This window comes from Halictus rubicundus, chromosome 5, assembly GCF_050948215.1.
Source record: "Halictus rubicundus isolate RS-2024b chromosome 5, iyHalRubi1_principal, whole genome shotgun sequence".
In the NCBI taxonomy this organism is placed as follows: domain Eukaryota; kingdom Metazoa; phylum Arthropoda; class Insecta; order Hymenoptera; family Halictidae; genus Halictus; species Halictus rubicundus.
In genome coordinates, this window is record NC_135153.1 from 9,256,214 (window position 1) to 9,275,989 (window position 19,776).

Consider the following 19,776-nt stretch of genomic DNA (forward strand, 5'->3'; position numbering starts at 1 on the left):
GATATGCTTTTTCACTCGTCACTGCGGAAGTCCAATGGGGATCCGCCCTAACTGCGCATCACATTTCCACTCGTTACCTCACAAATTCGAAACCGAGCATTCTCTTTTCTATGGAATTACATTAATGCTTGCTTCTTTGCGAAACGAATCAACGACAAACGTACATATTATCTATAATCTGTGGTTATGGCTTACGGAAGCAAAGGGGCGGTAAAAGAAAAACAAGAAAAACATAATATAGAACAGAAAACATATCAATATCTAGGAAAAATAATGACATCGTTTAACCCTCTAACTGTATGTAGCTTCGTACACGCATGTGTATCTCGAATGGACGAAAATGTACCTCGAATCATTCCTGATTCTTAAAAATCGGAAAATACTCTGTACAAATTACTGGTAGTCTCTCGCAGAATGTCTATTACAATAAAAGTAGGATACATCGGTTCAACCAGTTCGATGAAACAACCCGTTAAAGAAAACATAAAATAAACATTGCCATGATTACCACAACTCTAGGTACCTATTCAACTTGCATTTAATTTCACGTATTGTTTGCTGAATTTTCATGTATACCGACGCGATGTTGCTCGCAGCTTGCACCGTTTACTTCTTTGTCGATATTTTTTACTTATTCGTTTCCACATGATTCGAAACTTTATCAAAAAATACCACAACACATAGAACCATCTATGATAATCGGGTGAACGTAAAATTCTTTCTTATCGACTTCGTATTTATTCGATTTCTATGTTACCAGTTATGTAGATACCGACACGGACGAGATACACGAATTACGAATACGTAGACTGAACATCTTGTAAGTTTTCGTGTCTGTATTTACCTTACCGACTGCACATACTACAGCCGATTGCAGCGTCCTCTTCTCAGGATTAGCTGAGAAACTATTTACTCGAATAAATAAATAAAGTAAATTTGACATTTATTTATCTAATTTACTAGTCATATTCGCTCTGTTAATTAATTTTTATAATTGTTCGAATGACACGTTAATTGCGTAATTTAGTGACTTTATCACTTGTTCGTGTTCTATTCAAGTTTCATTCATGGCGTAGCAAAGTTGCGAAACGTCAAACGCGGAATGGTGATAATACTGTGTCATTTATGATCGTTGATTACGATCATACTTTCAACGCATAGAAACTCGAAGAAAACCGCATCATTCTTAGTTCTATAGTGTCGTTTTTAGTTGTTAAGTACTTATTCATATATATTTATATAAATATACATATACGTACAATACATATATATTATTGTGTATCAAGATGTCGAACAGAAGTGAAGATACATTTTGTAAAAAAATGCGAAAAGCTACGAGAGAAATTCACACAATCAGTGACGCTTTAGTAAATGCAAAATTAGCATTTGGTAAGATAAATTATATATACATATCTACATGTATATATATATATATACACATATCTATATATACATATATCGTACATAATATATCCTATCATTGTACAAAATTTCTTCGTTTGTGATTAATGTCACTGTAATTTAGTCTAGTATTTGAACCGTATATTTACATATACATAGTATGTATTTAAATTTTATGTTCAATTATTTTCCTGAATATTTACATATTGTTTTACTTTGTGAAAGATAATTTGAGAACTGTATCGAATGACATGGTACCAGAATTAAGATTTTTGCAAAACAACTATAACAATAGTACAAATAATTTACCGAGTCTCAAGGTTAATCGACATCTTTTTTTGTCTAATCTCTTTGTCAAGTACTTTTTACTTCCAACAGGATTTCTCAATGATTCCGTATGGGCAGATGGTCTTTTAGTGTTTTATGAAATCTTCCTATATTTAGAGGGTGCTATGATCAGACTGAAAAATACTAAGATAGGATTATTTCCAATCGACAAACTTTCTCGTGTGAAAGCTTTCGAACGCGACCTAGATTTTTATTTAGGAAAAGGGTGGATGAGAAACTACAGTCCTAGGTACAGTCTTTCTATGTATACTATTTCTATTTCTAAATGTTTACGTGTTACACGCTAGTATGTTTTTATATATACATATAACTTATAATTGTACACATACTGGATATACGTTTAACAAATACGTTTACGCTCAACAAAGTTGCATGTTTTCCTTATTTCTACTATCACTTGAACAACACAAATTTATAAAATCTATCATAACTAATCTCGTCAAAGACGATCGTTTGGTCAATCATACATGTTTTTATCTCCAATGGATTAACTCTAGCATTCAAAGTTCATGTTTACTGTTGTTTCACGCTCTAGGGACAGTGTCGTCAAATATCTGATGCATTTAAGGGAAATAGAAGATACCGATCCCACATTACTGATAGCATACATTTACCACCTACATATGGGTCTTCTTAGCGGAGGAATTATTCTACGCAAAAAACGACAGCTAATGCAAAAAGTTTTACCATTTAGAAAAATTCACGCAGGTGGTAATAACATCACAGATTTCGAGTGTAATATTTTTGAACTTAAACAAATTATGCGCGACACGATGAACAAGGTTGCAGATACATTGGATGAAGACACAAGAAATAAACTTATCGAGGAGAGTAAAGTCGTTTTTGCATTAAATAATGAGATTATTAGAAGCATACGAGGTGCAGGCACTGTTCTTTTAAAAAAAACATTGTACTTTGTAACTATTTGTGCGCTAATGACTTCAATCTATCTAATCTTTTTCAAATAATGAAAAATTATTACTTGTATGTTTTCTAGACAAGTTTACACAGATTTCTGATAACAGAACTTTCTTACGCAAAAAAGTAAGTTCCTATGTTTCAAATCACATACGGCGCACGTTTCATGTAAAAAAGAAAAACAGCCGATCGAATTGTTTGCTAGTCTACCATTGCCGTGCAATAATTTGTTGGCAATAATGTATATGCACAATCTTCTCTTTCCATACAGATCAAGTAGATGTAAAACGAACTATTCCTTTAAAACTATAAATCTCTTTTGAAGTAGTCTCTAGTTATGTTTGATGGTTATATCAGTGTATCATTTTTCTTTCGTGGTTAAATGATCGTAGTCACGTCGTTAATAAATAAACGAAAAAGATAACTACCCAATATCCATTACAAATGAACAATGTATTCGCTTTACCGCTATTCTTGTTGTACATTAGAAGATCGTACAAGAACAAAATACAGTTTTAACGAGAAACTGTCATGAGATCACAAGTGTTTAAAATTATATTCAATTATAAATTTTTACACGCAATTATTCGCAAATTTCTCTCTCTCTCTCTCTCTCTCTCTCTCTAATATAATATACTACATATACTTGAATATAGATATACATACACATGTATGTATACATATATATAAAAATTACTACACCTGTAAGTAAGGACTTGTAGAACGTGGCTCTTTGCTTCCCTTAAAAAAACTTAACAATCGTTTCTTTAAAATCAATTTACAAACAATTCAGTATTGCTTGTTTATCAAATTTAAAGTGTTCCCAAATTTTTGAACCGAGCTGCGTGGAATATTTCCGAGTTTCGAAATCATCTGTTGGAACAAACCGTGCACTGTAATCCATCGCAACGAACGGGGATGGCATAGTCTTTAAATCTGTAGGTAATTTGCTCGCTGCTTTGTCAAATAGTAATGCTTTTAGATTTCCTCCGAAAATTTCGGTATTTCGAGATTCCTGCAATTGAAATACTTGATCTGAAAAAAAAAGAACACTTTATCGATGTTGAATTTACTGTGAGAACACTTTTTCTCCACATTCTCAAACGTTCAAAAGAACATTTTCTCGAATAACGTACCGGTAATATCTTTCGTAATGGCTTGCGCTTCATACTTTGTAAACTCGTGGCATTTCACAGACTGAATGGCCGGATCCATTAGAAATGTACAAGTTGGTTGACTACGTGGGCTGTCTGTTAATTGTTTAGCAAGCGCAGACGAAGTTTCATCTTCGTTTTGTTCACCAAATAAATTACGTTTAATTGCCGCTTTCGATAAAGTAGTTTTAGTATCATACGAATTGTCGTGTACATGCCGTGGACATCTGACCCATACCGGATTTTGAGCCGGTGAGGTATTGGATTGCCGAAAATTTATAAAATCTTTAATACTTGAAATATTGCTCTGAAAGAAATTTATTATAGTCTGCTCTAGGCATTTTCAAAAATGGTAATTAATCACAGACTAATCATAATTACTTGACCAGGATGAGAAAATAATTGCTGCTGCTGTTGTTGTTGTTGTTGTTGTTGCTGCTGTTGCTGTTGCTGCTGCCGTTTACTCTTTGAAACAGCTTCAACATCACCAAGAGATTTATGTCTATGTCTCCGTACTGTGTTTATGTTCTTCTCACGTAAATGTTTTTCTTGTATCCAGCGTTTCATTCTCCTACATACAAACAGGAATGTAAAAGCATTGAAAAACATTTTGGAAAACTATAATTTTCAACACATTTCTTTATATTTTGTTTAAATCATTGTGTGAGAGAACCGAATCGTTTCAACTGTTTCTTACCTTACAAAAGGAATTACCATAAAAAATGCATTGGGGCCAACTCCTATTTTTACTTTTGGCGTTAAGTCTTTTTTGTTGTGTGGTAAATCTGCTAGAGAGAACCATTCCACATTTTTAATTTCCTTTCGCGTTTTTGGTTGAAATTTTGTATCTTTTTGAACACCACATATTATATATAATCTCACTAATTGTTCATTTATCATCGACTCAATATATTCATTTTCATCTATCAAATTTGAAATATCAAAACCCGTCTCTTCCAAAACTTCTCGCACAGCGCAATGAGAAGGATCCTCATCCGCATTGACCTTGCCTTTCGGGAAACTCCAACTGTTTTTTGCCCAGTAACTTTGTACGAGCAATACTTTAGTTAAATCTTCATTCAGTACAATAGCCCCAAAAGTAGGTACATTTTGCTTATATTCTCGCCATTGCTCGAGAATATTATCTATATTAGCGACATGGGATTTTAAAAACGGTATATGAAAAAATATGTGTGTAGCAAATTCTCTCATACTGCATGGTCTCAGTTTTGGATTTTCATCGGTACAATAAAAATCTAAATAAAACCAGTGAGCCAGTTCGATCTGGAAGCATATTCGAACTAAGTCTTTTCGCTCTTCTTCGGGCACGTTGATGATGAATCGACTGTAACGAAGATACGCATTACTTTCGAAATAAAAGTAAACAATGAACAACAAATAGACGTTTGCTCATCACGAAAGCTAACCTGCTGAGATCGTCAAGAATGTCCGATGGTAACGAATGATCCACCATTTCAGAAGTTAATAACACCGTTTTAAAATTTCGTATGCACGTGCTTCGCGTTATATATATATATACCTATATATGTGCGTATAATTTAACCTATATAGACCTTGTTCACAATAGAAATTTGTGGTTATAAAATAAACATAAAATCATCGCGGAAACTATTGTCAGAGAGGATAGGAGAGTGCTCACGCCCGGGGTTTCGGCGTTCCCACTTTCGTGACATCGCCGTTTTTAGCATGGCACAGAACCGAGTAGCTTTTAGCATGGAACAGAACCGAGCAGCTTCTAGCAGGGAACAGAATCGAGCGGCTTGTAGATTAGACTAGGGGGCAGCACTATTCCGGGGACACTAAAATCCCGGGCGTGAGAACTCTCATTTCCTCTCTGGCGGCAAAACGTCCAAACTGGTAAAGCTACCAGCTTGAGCGTTGTACCGCCATGAAAAGTGGCGTTGTATAAACATTTAAATGGCGCTTATAAATAATTACTGGGTTACGTTAGGTAATTTTTTTATTTCGAAGCGATTTAAAAAATTCTATATTTGTGTAAGTATATATGTATATTTTACATCATTGTGGACACAATTCATATATGTATATGCAACATAAGTTCTTGCTTAATCGGCTAGCTTATTAATTCTAATAACTGCTGTAATACAAACTCTAAATTGTCATCGTTATTTGTCACTTCTAAGTCCCATGTATTTACGTCATCCAAATTGCATTCAGTTTCGGAATCGTCGATACCTACACGAAATATACATACACACACACGCGCGCGCGTATTTATGTATATATGTATGGATGTGTATTGTTAGAATTTTGAAATCAAAAGAAATATATTGCATATTCCAGTACATTACAACATTTGTTTACCTGTCGTAAAAGTCCAGCCACGCTTTTTTCTGGTAGCATCATCCGAAATGATACGAACTGTTTTACATACACCTTCAAAATTTTCCATGAACCATTGAATATCTGTTTTCCTTCGTACATCGCTTACTATCCATATTGATTTGTCATGTACTAAACATTATATATAGCATAAATTGGCGGTTATTATGATTTTCCCGAAAAAGAAATCTTCAATGACAAGAGCGAGTTGAAGCGTTTTACCGTTATACATATCTATGGCTGCACGACAAAAATAGCCGTAATCTTGCTTTCTAATATTTTCTCCCCATTTGGCCATTTCAAGACGGTAATTTTCTTTATATTTTCCATCTCCCAAAAGACCATCGATATCAAGATTCAAGGATTTAGCCCAATGAGATTTGATTGGGCCTGATAACCTAAGGATAACGCTATCGGATCCAATCCTGAAACAAGTATATATATATGCATGCATCAATCACGTAAGATAAATTTTGCTTATTACGACTAATACAAGTAAGAATGCCTTACCTCTCCTGCAATACATTTGTAATAAAATCCTTTCCAGACTTTCTTTTACCACTAAACAATAAAATTACTCGCGGATTTAAAGGATTTTTAACATTTATTGAACAGGGCTCGCGTAGAACATTTTCGGCCGCCATTTTGAATTCGAGTCGCTAGAATAAATTATTAAAATGGCATAAAACTATTTGTGTAATACACTCGACTAAAAAATTACCTGTTCTAAATACATATGTATATGCGCACATACTCTATAATAAAACGGAATTCGATTTACATTTTTACATGACAATAACCGTCCACTTTCTTGCAACACTAAATCTACAACCGTTTACTTTTCCTGTTTATGTAGCTTCTTTAACATTTCAGTTTTTGAAATGAAAATTGTACAATTTTCTTAACATATCCAAGTTAACAGGTTTCATTTATTTGCATATTTCGAATAACAATATATCAAATTACGTTTCGCTGACGGCACTAACGCAATTACGGATACATATTAAAAAGAAAGAAAGAAAGAAAGAAAGAAAAGGCGTTTACAATATTTTTATTATGATAAACTCATTGATACAAAAATTTATTTCTTAGCTTCACGAAGCTTTTTTCGTTGCTCTGCTCTCTTTAGTTGCTCTTTTGGTTTTAAGTTATGTTTTTTTGCAAATCGTTGATTTCTCAGGAACTTTAAGTCCATCTGGAAAATTTAATTTACAACATGAAAACCAGAATTTCTAAATGTATTCTACAATATACTGTTTGAAATCAAAATTGCACTAAACAGTGCAAACACAAAGTCACTCAGCGTTATGGTAACACTTTGTGTCTACGTAAAATGTTATGTTTTTTAAAAAAATAATTACTTACACCAAGCGTAGACTCATGCCTGTAACGTTTTGGTTTTTTAATACCATTCCTATGTGCTTTGCGATCTATACAGCAGCAAAGTATACGGTTGTGTTTAATATGTAATATAATATCAATATTGTACACATATTTTGTTATACTCACTTTGATTGTGGTTAGTATGATTCTTGGATTTCGCCATGTTTTTCTATTATGCAATCTAAAAGAAATAACGATTTTTAAATACACAGATATATCTACAACAATAACATGATAGGTTAGGTGCTTCCTCGAGTAGAATTACATTCTTTATATTTGTATTATTGAAAAAGAATATAAAATGCTCTTACAGAATATATTTCTTAAGGTTTTTGTACCAATTTATAAATTGTATCTAAGTAAGTAGTGAACAGATTATATGGATGTAAATCGATCAAATTCTGTGTGGTACTTACAACGAGAATCTACGTTCACGTTGCGGACATGCGAAGAAAAGGGAGAAGCAGAGTAACACGGACAGCAGCGCTAAATACACTTTTTTCGAAATGGTTGGTCCAATCAGTGCTGCCCCCTAGTCTACATAATTTTTAGCCTGGATCGAGATCATTTTTACCTGTTTTTACTAAAAGAATTAGGTGATAAGATAGCCAAGGGAGTACTGGGCAGCATCATTGGCAAAAGGAATTTTTATAATCGTTAAACAAGCAGGGATAATAAATTTATCAATGTATTGTGTTCAATAAATTAATGCGTGCGACAGCAAAACTTGCGTTCCTTTACTTTGACTCCAATACAACAGAATGTAAAGTTTAATTGTTTTTTATCAAATGAGTAATTAAATTTTACTCAAATAAGTATGTTGTCAAGTTTTTATTTAAATATTCGTGTACATTTAAAACATGAAATAAATTTTCAACATAGTGGTACATTTATCGGTAAAATATAAATTATCATTATAATTTTTTATAAAGTTTTTCTATACATTGATTTGGTCTCAAATATTTCGTATACAGGTCACGAAATTTATATAGACTGTGGTGCCATACTCTCGTTTAATACTTGACGTTCTTGTTTTTTCGTTATGTGATAAAACTATTGTATATATTTTTACCATACATGCATTAATACTGATGTATGTGACATAGCCTTGCATGTACAGACAAATATTGTGTGTGTGTGTGTGTGTGTGTGTGTGTGTGTTAGATAAATATTAACATAAATCTGTTTGCACAGAATCAGTCGAAATCACAGATGGAAAGAAATATTAATTGACTTATTATTAATAGATACAACTACGCGAACCGTATACTTAATAAATTCTATTCACGTTGGGTATTACTCGACAAATATACACAAGATACGAACTCTGCTTAAAATTACATACTCTTAAAATGAAAGTTCTGTACTCTAAATTATGATTTGTACTTAATGATTTTATCACTTTTGATATCTGATCGTACGAAGTTATGGAATAGGAGCGTTACTCTGCAACATACATATACATACATATGTGAGAGTTCATAATTTTGAAATTTGTTTTTGCAACAGAATCCAATCCATAAATTTCTGTTGCATTTGCCTTTTCTCTAAAAGAACTTCAGCCGCCTTTTGAAATTTTTCTTCATTCCTACGTATATACATTTTCGCATCTTGCTCCAACTGGTGTATCTTTTCTGGGCGTATCTCATCCATCGACAACATTTCCGTTAAATATGGATTAAAACGATAATAAACGTGTTCGGGAAGAAGATCGTTTAGCATCGTATGTACAGCTATATGACAAAAATACCATTATTAATAGAAGAAAATTTTCATGCAGAATTTTCATCAAGGCAGAAACTTTTAGCATTGTATAATGTAATACTCCATACCTTCTGTGTCGGTCGCACTGTCTAAAATTTTATAAAATTTCTCTTTCCAACTCGAAATTGCAATTTCCATTGAATCATTGTTGCTCTCGCGTATTCGATTCGGTGTTCTTCCAGTTCCGAACGAGATTACGCATTGAATCGGATTATTCGGCCACAATTGTTTGGCTTCATGTAACGCAATCGCACATGGATTGTTTACCAGTATACCTGTGCGTTTCAGAAAACCAATTACATATTGATAATATTCTTTTTGTTTAAGAAGTACATTGAACCTGGCATTTACCTCCATCTTGGTGAAGAAATTCGCCGTATTTAAATTCCTCAAAGTAACTAGGCGCTGCCGCGGATGCTCTTACAGCTTCCCATAACTTATGTTTATGAGATCCTATGTATTGACTTTCTAGTCTGTACGGCAAAGTGTAATTTCGAAATACATAAGCCATCACGCGCTCATGATTCACAATCGCAGATATGGCTGAAAACTGAATAACAACTTGAAACTCAAAACACAAATTTGTTTACTTTGCTATCCGAAATTCTATAAATACTATTTTGTGTTGTTCCTCTTTTTTCACAGAAACAAAACATGGTAGATACCTTCGGTGTATTCGGATCGCGAACAGTTTTAATTAGAATCTTATCTCCCAAGTGCTCCTGCAATAATTTCTCCCAAAGAGATGTATCATAGTACGCGTGGCTCCATACTAAATTACTTGTACCTTTTATCGTGCTTTGAGTGAATATTTTAATACTCAATTCTCTGTACAATTCTGAGATATCACTCAACGATTTTCTTTTACGTCCACCTAAATTATTTAGTTTATTAGCTCTAAATTAATCATTCCTAGATCATGTAGAGATCGATAGAGGTAGTCTACTGTCTCTACAGAAGAAAAATATTGTTTGCATACCTAAAATAGCTGCAAGAATTGCTCCTGTACTCACACCACATATGTAATCAAACATTTCGTACGTTTTCTTCCCTGTCAACTCTTCAAGCTTTTTCAACATTTCTATAACTAAGACACCACGCATACCACCACCATCGATGGAAAGAACTCTAATTCCACGACCAGGCAATGGATCAACGTAGCCTAATACCGCTAGCGCTTCTCGAATCGATGCTGTAAAATGGGTACAGAACAGGTCAGAATCGTGCAATCAAGGAAACGATACTCTCCAAGTATTATCTACCTTTTATTTGTTCATCTTTTGTTCTATGACGAGTTTTGAGTAATACTCCAATTGCTCCTTCTTTGATCGCATAATGTCTAGCTTCAGGGTATTGATCGATATGAGTTAAAAAATCTTCTATTCTCCTCCACCTTGAAGCGTTCGATTCAGCAGTTACGATACTGTTTAAAACATGACGTGTTCTAGACACAATGCTGGGCTTTGATATATTTTTATGAACATTTACTTTCCACTTTGGTGGTACTACAAGAGCACCTGTTCTGGTTTGGCTGGTTAACTTAAATATCAAAGTGTTCAACATTTGTGAAAGGGTATATGACTGTTCCTTGATTTCCATCTTTCGTTCGTTTATGGTATCGTCATCGACGTGCTGCAAGTAGAATGGAATAAACAAGCTTGAGTTACAAGTTACAAATTACAAGATTTCCTCCTCCTCGCGTCTTATTTACCTGAAATGCTTTACGACATTTCGCAGGATCATTCATTACCACACCTTCTTCTTGGTCCCTTATTAAAACTTCTCGACTCTCGGTTTCATTATCCTTATATTCCTCTACGCCTTTTACTTTATTGTGATTCGTATTCTTTGCTATTAGAATGGACAATTGCTTTTTCAAAGTATTAATTTGCGTGTAGGTCGCTTTGTGGAGAGTATCTATCCAATCTTTAGAAAAATTAATCTGAAGATTCTTATCGTAACCAGCTTTATGTATGTAATCTTTTAATTGTGCCAAAAGTTTTGAATAATTTTGCATAGACATCTTGGTTTTCCATAAAATATTTATATAATCAAAGAACTTGTATTTGTAAGTACTTCCACTGTTGTTTTTATCTGCTGTGCTATGCGTCAATTGCCTGTAACACAAAAACACTTTTATTCCATGTTAATATATTTTCATTGCAGAGACATAAATAAGTTAATGTTGAATTATCAGAGGTTGACACGTTAGGTACAAAATCACTAAGGAAGAAAACGAATGATAATTATGCTGCTTATAAAGTTTTAAAGTCAACTAATAATATATTTCACTTCGCATCGACCGAATACATTTCACTTACACACACCGAAGAACATTGATCTCGGCGGAACTGTCAAAATCAGCTGTTGAATAGAATGCACGAGATCCTTACAAGTTTCCGTGAAATCAAGTAAATCTTTATTGCGATAACTATACATACTATTAATTTTGGACATTAGCCTAACATTCTACGTAGTGTACGAATATGTACGTATTCAGTACGTATTCAATACGTACATATATAAAAAGCACATGCGCGTAACACACATCTGTATACGAAACTATATGCAAGTACGATGAGGAAAAGAGATAGATAGATAGATATACAAGCTGGACTGGTCAGATGGAATAGGACAAAGAGTGTAAAATTAAATTATACGTTTGCACCGATTTATTCTGATAAATGTGACAAAATCGATTGTTCATCAACTGGGTCGTTGCTACAAACATTCACATAACTTACCTCAATAAAGAAATATATTTTCGATAATTTCGCAAGTTTATATTTCTTGTCATTCCTCTCAGATATATAAATAGTAATACCTATACGAAACCGATGCGCAATGAACGTTTTCACTGATAAATGATTTGTTCGGTATCACCATTAAAACCCCCTAATCATTAAAAGAACTTATTGATTTATTCACTTTTCTCGATGCTTCGATTTACTCTGTCTTTTATGTAGAAAGATTAAATTGAACACGTATAAAATGTAGGAATAAACTATCTGTCGGTGTATCGCTTCTAAACTAAATTCGCAGAGGTGAATAATGTACTTATATATAAAAGAGGTTCGAACGTGACGCATTTGGGAGGGCTTGATTTGTAAATAAAATCACACGATATTGTTTGACCAACGAGAATCGTTGGCAACTGTACCTAGACGGATATTCTTGCACTTTCGCGTTTTGGGAAGGGATGAAATTTGTTGTTGTTAACACATTTTATCGTATATATATGTATATATAAACACACATTGTTTTTATCAAGATTCTTACGAATTTACATTGAAAACAAGGTGTTCTTTGAGAGACGCGCGTGATACGTTTTTAAAATACATAGTACCTGTAGCATGATATTGTGACAAAAAAATAATCCTAGGTTCGTAATAATATAGTTGTAAACATTAGGGAAATAATTTATCTAACCTTCAAACACGTTGTATATAGAAACAAAATATACTCGGGCAAAACAGCATACACTAACAAAGAATGAAAACAAAATTCATCCTATTGATTGTCCTCTGTACTAAATCTGGTTTTCAATATAATCGATTAATCAGGTTTTGCGTCCTCTCGCGCAAAAAAAGTAATATCTCTCAATGGCAATATTTTACAGAATGCACGTCCTCGTAATAGACCTTGTGGGACAACTCCGTATTCACGAGAATCATTCGAGTTGTTGCTATTATCACCTTCCAACCACACATGGCCCTTCGGTACCTAATAAGTAACACTGTTACATAATATAACAAGTCATATTCCTAAGTTTTTTGCTTTCAAATTTCAATTTCTACAGTTTACAATAATCTGTCCTAATATTACATACTATGACTCCATTCTCCAGTTTGTTTCCAGGTAACCCTACAACTCTTTTACATATATGTTGTTTAGGGTCGGAAGGACATTTAGAGACAACAATGTCACCTTTCTTAATGTTTTCTGTTCGCACAGATATTCGCTCTGTCAATAATACGTCATTTGTATATAATGTTGGTTCCATTGATGGTCCTGCACACTATATAATGAAAATATAGATAACATCTTGTTTCTAATGTAAAATCAGAACAGTTATTGTACCAATAGAGCAAAAAGAAATTGTAGTATCAATATATGTTTGAACGTGTGCTATTCTAATTTTCTTACCACAACGATATCTCCTATATATTCGTATACACAGTGTATTACGCAAGTATATAGGACAGTTTTGCTTAAAGTTTTACAAAATAATTTAATAAGCATAGTCATCCAGAAGCAAGACCAACATTATTATAGTTTAGGCAATGTATCTTTGCGATTGCTGTTATTGCAAATTCTTTCCTCTGAAATATGAAATTTTAAACATGTAAGACATACTATTTATACACGTAAAAGCATATCAATTCTATTTATTGTTGACACGAATTATCAAAACATATACATTACCTAAGTGATAAACAATTTTGTATTTAGGCTGTTGAGCAATATTCATCGAGTAAGTATTCGGTTTGCTTGCTTCTGAAAAAACATCGTACTACATATGCTACATAGAACATCATTATTATTAGTATCTTGTTATAGTACATTAATGTTGACAATGGTACCAGTAAGATGTTCAAATTGCTCGACTCAACACTGAACTAAACTCGAGAATTCAAGTATAAAAATAAACGTAAACAAAACAACGAAATATGTACATAAAGTTATTTGAAAGCAAGAAGCAAAGTCTTACGTTATCTTAAACATTTGCTCTACAGTGCAATAGGTTAAGCACTCGTACTTGGATAACCTAGAAAATTTGGCAAATTTTCATACTATTGATATCTTTTTCTTTACACGATAATACATTCAACTCGATTACACGTGTAGTAAACTATTTGGCGTTGTGTACATACTATGTAATTAAATCACGGTACTATTAACTTTTAAGTCAATAATTAAAAAATATACAGTTACACCATCAACAGCAAAACGTTCGATCTATATATGTAAATCATTTCCATGTGTGTGGAAAATGCATATATGGAAACTAGCGGAAATGTTTGCCATTTACTAATTAACAAAATACTTTGACGGTGTCTGAATCTTCAACGGAATTTTCTCCAATGATATTATCAGAGAGATATAGGAGTAGCCCAATCACCATATGGGGTTTCGTGTCTCACGATCTGAAATACCGACATCGTTAACAACAACTAGATTTCTTACGCCCTCTACTCTGACGAACGATAAATCTTGCAACTAGATCCACGAGAACTTTAGACCATATACCTATGATAAATGATGAAGATACGACTCTGGCTCTAGAGCCCCGCGGACGTAAGTCCAAAAAAATACATTGGATGATTGGTCTACTCCTTTACCTCGTCTGTGCCTGGGGTAAAGATGATGTAGGATCTGATCCAGGCTAAAAATTAGATTAGGGAACAGCACTATACCGGGGACACCGAAACCCCAGGCGTAAGCACTCTCTGTTCCTCTCTGTCCCTAGTTTAGAATCCAACTTAACATCTGAAAATCCCTAGAAAGTATTCGCGTCTTCGTGAATGAAAATTATTTATCCAGAGAAAACTATTAAATGTTTTATAAATTTTATGTATGAAATATATAATATTATGAAAATTGCAGTGATCATATCGATGGAAGGTAGTGACAGAAGAGATGGAGACAAGAGAATGTTGTTATCTTGTAGATCAAAGGGGATTTAGCCCTGTGCAACACAGTCCCCGCTGTCAGTCGAATCGAGCGGCTGTGACAGTAATGGAGAAAGTGTGCGTGATGTGAAAGATTTTGAAGTTCTCTGACCATTTCGTAGATTGTTAGATCGGTTTGAAACCATGGAAGAGGTATTTCAAAACGGGAATTATCAGAGAGAGGCGAATGCAAATATGACCACTACGGAATTGCAGAAAGAGGTAAAGTAACGCTTCGATCGTCTTTCCGTTTTAATTCGTCCGCCAAATCGATATACATCGTTGGATTCTATATTCTAAACAATACCTTTTGAACACTTGTTTGAATCCTTCATTTATCACTCGGTTTCTGCAGGCGGTTGAATTTCAATGTTATTTAGAAAAGTGGCATGTTCAATTAACGCCGAAATCATATGTGTGTTGCAAGAGAATCGAAATGACGCTCAGTGTTTCTCATGTTCTGTTATTGTTGATACACTTACAGATCATTGAAAGCTCATATCTCCTAAGATAACATTCATGTACACATTTGTTTTCAACAAACTATAGCTGTATTTTTATTTTACATACATCTACGCCAGTGTTGACTTATTTACTTACTTTAATTTTTACTTGTTTACCAACAGTGTATTTGTTGTGGAAGGATCGATGAACGTTATTTTAATATTAAGTCTTTCGAGTGGAAATACATTGCTTATAGTATTTAAGGAAAGTTACTTTTATTAAGATATATGTAAGTTAACAATGTATATTGATATGTGGAAGTAGGTCATAAAAGTCAGGAAATTGCCTCGGATAAACTATTTGTTTGAGCACCACTGTACAAGTGTTGACGGTACTTATAGTAGCGAGTACACACGCGATTGTTATCATGCATTTCATAATTGTTTGACATTCTATATATCACGTGCCAACATAGTCCGATCAAAATTGCGTTAATAAACTTTAACCTTTTGTACATTTTTATTCCTACTTTTGTTTTAAGATGACTTAAATTTTATTTTATTTAATTAAATGTTCCATAGGTCACTAGTTCGTCTATTATTTTACTTGAATCGTAATTTTATAAATTTTCAATGTTTTATAAAATATGTATATTATAGTTATACATACATATATGATACTTATATAAATTAAGGTTAATTGTTTCATAATTAATAATATATTTAATTATGCATACGATAATTTAATTTTTGCATTATACATCAGGATTCACTACTCGACCATATGGAGATTTCTATTGTTGAGGCTGAAAAACGAGCAAATGGGGCATTGAATTTAAGAGAATTTTATATAGTCTACCTCATTGAGACTAAGTGAGTAGTATGCTAAAATTAATTTACTATACGATATATGTTGGTAAATACACAGAGAATTTTGGTATGTTCTTGTAGAGTTACTGATCCAGATTTTAAAGGAGCACTTAGCAAAATAAGTTCTCTATGGCGTCGATATACAGAATTTGAATTGCTCAGAGCTTATTTAGAGATTTCATATCCATACGTTGTGCTGCCTCCACTACCAGAAAAAAAAGTTCTCTATTCCTGGCAGAAAGTTACCACTGATACGTTTGATCCAGATTTTGTTGATCGTCGCAGAGCAGGTCTTGAGGTATATCTATGTTACTCACTTTTCTGTTTGTTCACTGATGCATTTCTTTAGCATTATACATCTATTGAAAAATTTATTATAAATTTCTCTTAAGAATTTCCTTCTGAGGGTAGCATCACATCCTATATTATCTCGTGATGAGCATTTCATGGGGTTCCTACAACAGAAGGATGGCTGGAGAGAAAGCGTTAAAGAGACTGGTGAATTATAATTTATTAGATAAATCTTTTCCACGAGTCACCATGCACACTTATGAAGCACACAATAATTTTATATTCGTTAACAGGATATTTACAATTAGCAGAATCAAAATTAAAAGCTTTGAGTGTAGCAGTGAGATTAAGGAAACCAGATAAACGATTTGAAACAATAAAAAATTACGGAATTGAACTACAGGTATACTAAACATTTAGCTAATTACTCGGCAACAAGTTTTAAACATTTGTAATATTTATTTATTATTTTTCTAGAATAATTTGTGCAATCTTCTTCGGGTTCGTGCCCGTTTAGTAGAGAAACAATATAGTTTGTACAAACTACATGCAAATTATGGTCGTGTGTTCAGTGAATGGAGTGCCATAGAAAGGGAAATGGGTGATGGATTGCAGGTACTTTAAGTTTTAAACAGTTTAAAATATTTCATATATCATTCTATATAAAGAATTAAAACGTGATATATTTCTGTAAGGTTCGATTGTTTTTGTTTTGTAAATAATAAAGCATAAGTGTGGTATGTCCTAAGTATATGTATTGCAAAGCACACTGCATTACAGCCTGTTTTCTTAGAAATCGGGCCATTATTTGGATTCATTAGCTGCAACAATAGACACAACTCTTGAAGAAGAAGAATTAATAGCAGATCAATTAAAAGAATGGCTGTTTGGTGCTTCTGCGTTACAAGCAGTTGTCAGGCGAAGAGAAGCTTTACAGTTAACAAAAGATGAAGCCCATGATGCTTGGACAACTGCATTGGAACAAAAAGAAAAAGTCATGCAAGGTTTTATACTATACCCAACATTATCACAATTTTAATTAAGATTGCAGAATGATTTTTTTAAATATTGTTAACACAATAATGTTTGCTGTTACAGGAAAATCAGGATTAATGTCACGGTTGTTTGGTTCAGTAGATACAGAGGAAGTTCGCGAATTGAAAATATTGCAATTGCAGCAAAGGATTGCACAGAACGAAGAGGCGGTCAAAAGGGTAGATGAAGATTTAAAGTGAGTTTAAACAATCATATATAATTAGAGGTGTGCGAAAACCCGAAAATGGCGGGTCGAGAATTTTATTCGGGATCGGGACGGGTTCTCGAAAATGTCAGGATTCTCTAAAATATATATCAGAATTCCCGAGAATTTTCAGCTCGATATGTAATATTTTTTAGGTCTTTTTCTATTAAAGCAATGATGGATATAGACAGATTTCAACATCAAAAAGTAATAGACTTAAAAGAAATTTTGGCTGCGTATTGCATCTTACAGTTCAAGCTTGCTAGAAAGGTAAGTGGTAGATATAGTGGTGCACACTCATCTGAATGGATAAATATGACTGTGATTATTGTAGGGACTACAAGCTTGGCAACACATCAAAAGTTGCCTGGAAAGTATGCCATAAAAGTCGTTTCTTATCTTAGCTGACAAAGAACAATAACTGTTCTCACACCTCTCGCGCGATATACATTCCTATACTTGTAAGCTCACTCATACTATACGCTTATTATTACATGAATGTACAAGATTGTCTTTATTATTTAACGTTACGTTAAACGATATTACTTATATACATATATATATACACATAATTCATGTTGGATATATAGATATGTGAAATATTATTTAATATTTATATGTATTTAGTACGTCCTTGTTATATATATATATTGTATATTATAAGATATGGTTAATCAGTTACGTGGATGTTCAAGCGGTACTTAAAGGTCGTCATACAAAAAAGAAAAGATGTGGTTTATATGTAATATAAACCATTCACTGAAGTTTCTTGAATCTCATCAATGAAAGTTCAAAGTAATGTTGCTGTAACTTTTTATACATCGTCTCCACTATCTGCTCAATCAACTCTTCTATTTCATCATCGCCAATCAAATATCCAAATTGTATCTTATTTATTGATACAATTGTCGCATTTATTTTTCGTAACACTAGAGGTCTTAGTGACGTCGTTAAATGATAAAAAATTCAAGAGTCTAAATGGTATTTTCTATGTGTATAACTATGTTTTTCTACGTATACACCTATTTCAGTACAATTCAGTAGTGCAGCTCAAAAATGTATGTGACCTATTCTCTCCTGATGTCCGATTTATTTATATTTACAGATCTTACAGTGTACTGCAATTAACTAAAGTCGATGGATGTTTAGTATACAAATGTTACAGTCTCACGATATCTCCTGTATAATAATAATAATTTAAATTATTCTTCTGAAGTTATTTATTTACTTTTTAGATCGTAATCTTTTTAAATACGTTAATTTTGCATTCTGTTGCGATTTTCGTGTTGTTGATGTTTTCGCAAACTTTATTAGACAGTCAGATGGCAGTGTTAAGATATTCAGTATTATATTACATGCTACGTAGATATGAGTTTATGCGTACAACGGTGCATAGATGTATTGACTAACGTTATCAGACTGCGGTTTATCATTTTACCATATACCATTTATGCGGATATCTTGAGGTCATAAAAAAGCTTATATTGTAAGCGGACTGATTCGCAGACACATTGCACAGTTACGACGAAAGTGACACAACTTGAAAACATATGCTTCCCAGGAGAAGTGAAAACATTATTAAGACATGAAGACAGTTTGTACTAACAAATAAAACTAACATAATTATTCTCTACCTACCAAATTATGAAGATAAATAATGAATAAGAATTTCATAATTGGTCGAGGAACGCCTGTGCAACATTCTCAGAATAATAATTAAAAAATCGCGTATTTTATGTTGTGTCACTTTCATCGGATGTTATATATACCCCACTGTACTTTTATTGAGAAATTGTGTTCTGAATTTATTTATACAATATTTTTTGCATACTATTAGTCATCCTGTGTATTTAATTTTCGAATGCCATTGCTCTCTTAACAGTTTCTAATTTGTTAAATACACTTTACACTCGTAATAGAAGTTGGCC

At 33.2% G+C, this 19,776-nt stretch overlaps 7 protein-coding genes across 11 annotated transcripts; 2 read left to right on the plus strand and 5 right to left on the minus strand.

Annotated features, from left to right (window-relative positions):
- Positions 1 to 1,022: 1,022 nt before the first annotated feature.
- On the plus strand, positions 1,023 to 2,734 carry Ho (heme oxygenase). 2 transcript variants are annotated; one of them, XM_076788212.1, is made up of 3 exons: positions 1,023 to 1,389; positions 1,780 to 1,978; positions 2,285 to 2,734. In XM_076788212.1, the coding sequence occupies exons 1-3, from the start codon at positions 1,287 to 1,289 to the stop codon at positions 2,715 to 2,717; spliced, it is 735 nt and encodes a 244-aa protein (XP_076644327.1). In that variant the 5' UTR covers positions 1,023 to 1,286; the 3' UTR covers positions 2,718 to 2,734. The 2 variants fall into 2 exon arrangements, with proteins under 2 accessions (XP_076644327.1, XP_076644326.1); XM_076788211.1 differs by lacking the exon at positions 1,023 to 1,389 and having other exon boundaries at positions 1,519 to 1,978.
- On the minus strand, positions 2,722 to 5,602 carry Dcp2 (decapping mRNA 2). Its single transcript, XM_076788209.1, has 5 exons — positions 5,249 to 5,602; positions 4,519 to 5,166; positions 4,203 to 4,392; positions 3,804 to 4,128; positions 2,722 to 3,702 (listed from the first exon to the last, which is right to left on the minus strand). The coding sequence occupies exons 1-5, from the start codon at positions 5,293 to 5,295 to the stop codon at positions 3,446 to 3,448; spliced, it is 1,467 nt and encodes a 488-aa protein (XP_076644324.1). The 5' UTR covers positions 5,296 to 5,602; the 3' UTR covers positions 2,722 to 3,445.
- Positions 5,603 to 5,734: 132 nt separating this feature from the next.
- On the minus strand, positions 5,735 to 7,082 carry Pmvk (Phosphomevalonate kinase). Its single transcript, XM_076788217.1, has 4 exons — positions 6,696 to 7,082; positions 6,408 to 6,610; positions 6,168 to 6,317; positions 5,735 to 6,038 (listed from the first exon to the last, which is right to left on the minus strand). The coding sequence occupies exons 1-4, from the start codon at positions 6,827 to 6,829 to the stop codon at positions 5,917 to 5,919; spliced, it is 609 nt and encodes a 202-aa protein (XP_076644332.1). The 5' UTR covers positions 6,830 to 7,082; the 3' UTR covers positions 5,735 to 5,916.
- A 138-nt stretch (positions 7,083 to 7,220) lies between these two features.
- Rpl29 (ribosomal protein L29) lies at positions 7,221 to 8,132 on the minus strand. Of its 2 annotated transcripts, none has more exons than XM_076788218.1 (4): positions 7,985 to 8,132; positions 7,695 to 7,749; positions 7,551 to 7,615; positions 7,221 to 7,380 (listed from the first exon to the last, which is right to left on the minus strand). In XM_076788218.1, the coding sequence occupies exons 2-4, from the start codon at positions 7,729 to 7,731 to the stop codon at positions 7,267 to 7,269; spliced, it is 216 nt and encodes a 71-aa protein (XP_076644333.1). In that variant the 5' UTR covers positions 7,732 to 7,749; positions 7,985 to 8,132; the 3' UTR covers positions 7,221 to 7,266. The 2 variants fall into 2 exon arrangements, with proteins under 2 accessions (XP_076644333.1, XP_076644334.1); XM_076788219.1 differs by lacking the exon at positions 7,985 to 8,132 and adding an exon at positions 7,880 to 7,964.
- A 252-nt stretch (positions 8,133 to 8,384) lies between these two features.
- On the minus strand, positions 8,385 to 12,628 carry LOC143354262 (calcium-independent phospholipase A2-gamma). Of its 3 annotated transcripts, none has more exons than XM_076788213.1 (8): positions 12,077 to 12,628; positions 11,044 to 11,449; positions 10,595 to 10,964; positions 10,312 to 10,524; positions 9,998 to 10,206; positions 9,684 to 9,882; positions 9,401 to 9,607; positions 8,385 to 9,301 (listed from the first exon to the last, which is right to left on the minus strand). In XM_076788213.1, the coding sequence occupies exons 1-8, from the start codon at positions 12,127 to 12,129 to the stop codon at positions 9,048 to 9,050; spliced, it is 1,911 nt and encodes a 636-aa protein (XP_076644328.1). In that variant the 5' UTR covers positions 12,130 to 12,628; the 3' UTR covers positions 8,385 to 9,047. The 3 variants fall into 3 exon arrangements, with proteins under 3 accessions (XP_076644328.1, XP_076644330.1, XP_076644329.1); XM_076788215.1 differs by lacking the exon at positions 12,077 to 12,628 and adding an exon at positions 11,660 to 11,842; XM_076788214.1 differs by lacking the exon at positions 12,077 to 12,628 and adding an exon at positions 11,654 to 11,842.
- A 144-nt stretch (positions 12,629 to 12,772) lies between these two features.
- Positions 12,773 to 13,829, minus strand: LOC143354267 (mitochondrial inner membrane protease subunit 1-like). Its single transcript, XM_076788220.1, has 4 exons — positions 13,758 to 13,829; positions 13,479 to 13,654; positions 13,162 to 13,350; positions 12,773 to 13,055 (listed from the first exon to the last, which is right to left on the minus strand). Exons 2-4 carry the CDS (start codon positions 13,578 to 13,580, stop codon positions 12,888 to 12,890), a joined length of 459 nt encoding a protein of 152 aa, XP_076644335.1. The 5' UTR covers positions 13,581 to 13,654; positions 13,758 to 13,829; the 3' UTR covers positions 12,773 to 12,887.
- A 1,104-nt stretch (positions 13,830 to 14,933) lies between these two features.
- Positions 14,934 to 18,347, plus strand: LOC143354263 (sorting nexin-4). The gene is made up of 10 exons (XM_076788216.1): positions 14,934 to 15,226; positions 16,214 to 16,320; positions 16,399 to 16,615; positions 16,710 to 16,815; positions 16,902 to 17,011; positions 17,086 to 17,223; positions 17,402 to 17,612; positions 17,707 to 17,839; positions 18,004 to 18,118; positions 18,183 to 18,347. The coding sequence occupies exons 1-10, from the start codon at positions 15,149 to 15,151 to the stop codon at positions 18,231 to 18,233; spliced, it is 1,266 nt and encodes a 421-aa protein (XP_076644331.1). The 5' UTR covers positions 14,934 to 15,148; the 3' UTR covers positions 18,234 to 18,347.
- Positions 18,348 to 19,776: the final 1,429 nt, after the last annotated feature.

Excerpts from the sequence above, each read along its gene's own strand:
- LOC143354262 (XM_076788213.1), bottom strand. The coding sequence starts at position 12,129 with ATGACAAGAAATATAAACTTGCGAAATTATCGAAAATATATTTCTTTA. Across the intron at positions 11,450-12,076 it reads AAATATATTTCTTTATTGAG|GCAATTGACGCATAGCACAG; the intron begins GTAAGTTATGTG and ends TTTGTGTTACAG. Across the intron at positions 9,608-9,683 it reads ATTTCTTCACCAAGATGGAG|GTATACTGGTAAACAATCCA; the intron begins GTAAATGCCAGG and ends TGAAACGCACAG.
- LOC143354267 (XM_076788220.1), bottom strand. The coding sequence starts at position 13,580 with ATGACTATGCTTATTAAATTATTTTGTAAAACTTTAAGCAAAACTGTC. Across the intron at positions 13,351-13,478 it reads ATATAGGAGATATCGTTGTG|TGTGCAGGACCATCAATGGA; the intron begins GTAAGAAAATTA and ends TTCATTATATAG. Across the intron at positions 13,056-13,161 it reads AACTGGAGAATGGAGTCATA|GTACCGAAGGGCCATGTGTG; the intron begins GTATGTAATATT and ends GTTACTTATTAG.
- LOC143354263 (XM_076788216.1), top strand. The coding sequence starts at position 15,149 with ATGGAAGAGGTATTTCAAAACGGGAATTATCAGAGAGAGGCGAATGCA. Across the intron at positions 15,227-16,213 it reads CTACGGAATTGCAGAAAGAG|GATTCACTACTCGACCATAT; the intron begins GTAAAGTAACGC and ends ATTATACATCAG. Across the intron at positions 16,816-16,901 it reads AGAAAGCGTTAAAGAGACTG|GATATTTACAATTAGCAGAA; the intron begins GTGAATTATAAT and ends ATTCGTTAACAG.
- Pmvk (XM_076788217.1), bottom strand. The coding sequence starts at position 6,829 with ATGGCGGCCGAAAATGTTCTACGCGAGCCCTGTTCAATAAATGTTAAA. Across the intron at positions 6,318-6,407 it reads AGCCATAGATATGTATAACG|TACATGACAAATCAATATGG; the intron begins GTAAAACGCTTC and ends TATAATGTTTAG. Across the intron at positions 6,039-6,167 it reads TGGCTGGACTTTTACGACAG|GTATCGACGATTCCGAAACT; the intron begins GTAAACAAATGT and ends TATTTCGTGTAG.
- Ho (XM_076788211.1), top strand. The coding sequence starts at position 1,653 with ATGGTACCAGAATTAAGATTTTTGCAAAACAACTATAACAATAGTACA. Across the intron at positions 1,979-2,284 it reads ATGAGAAACTACAGTCCTAG|GGACAGTGTCGTCAAATATC; the intron begins GTACAGTCTTTC and ends TTCACGCTCTAG.
- Rpl29 (XM_076788218.1), bottom strand. The coding sequence starts at position 7,731 with ATGGCGAAATCCAAGAATCATACTAACCACAATCAAA. Across the intron at positions 7,616-7,694 it reads TCATACTAACCACAATCAAA|ATCGCAAAGCACATAGGAAT; the intron begins GTGAGTATAACA and ends GCTGCTGTATAG. Across the intron at positions 7,381-7,550 it reads GGCATGAGTCTACGCTTGGT|ATGGACTTAAAGTTCCTGAG; the intron begins GTAAGTAATTAT and ends TAAATTTTCCAG.
- Dcp2 (XM_076788209.1), bottom strand. The coding sequence starts at position 5,295 with ATGGTGGATCATTCGTTACCATCGGACATTCTTGACGATCTCAGCAG. Across the intron at positions 4,393-4,518 it reads ATGGTAATTCCTTTTGTAAG|GAGAATGAAACGCTGGATAC; the intron begins GTAAGAAACAGT and ends GTTTGTATGTAG. Across the intron at positions 3,703-3,803 it reads CATTACGAAAGATATTACCG|ATCAAGTATTTCAATTGCAG; the intron begins GTACGTTATTCG and ends TTTTTTTTTCAG.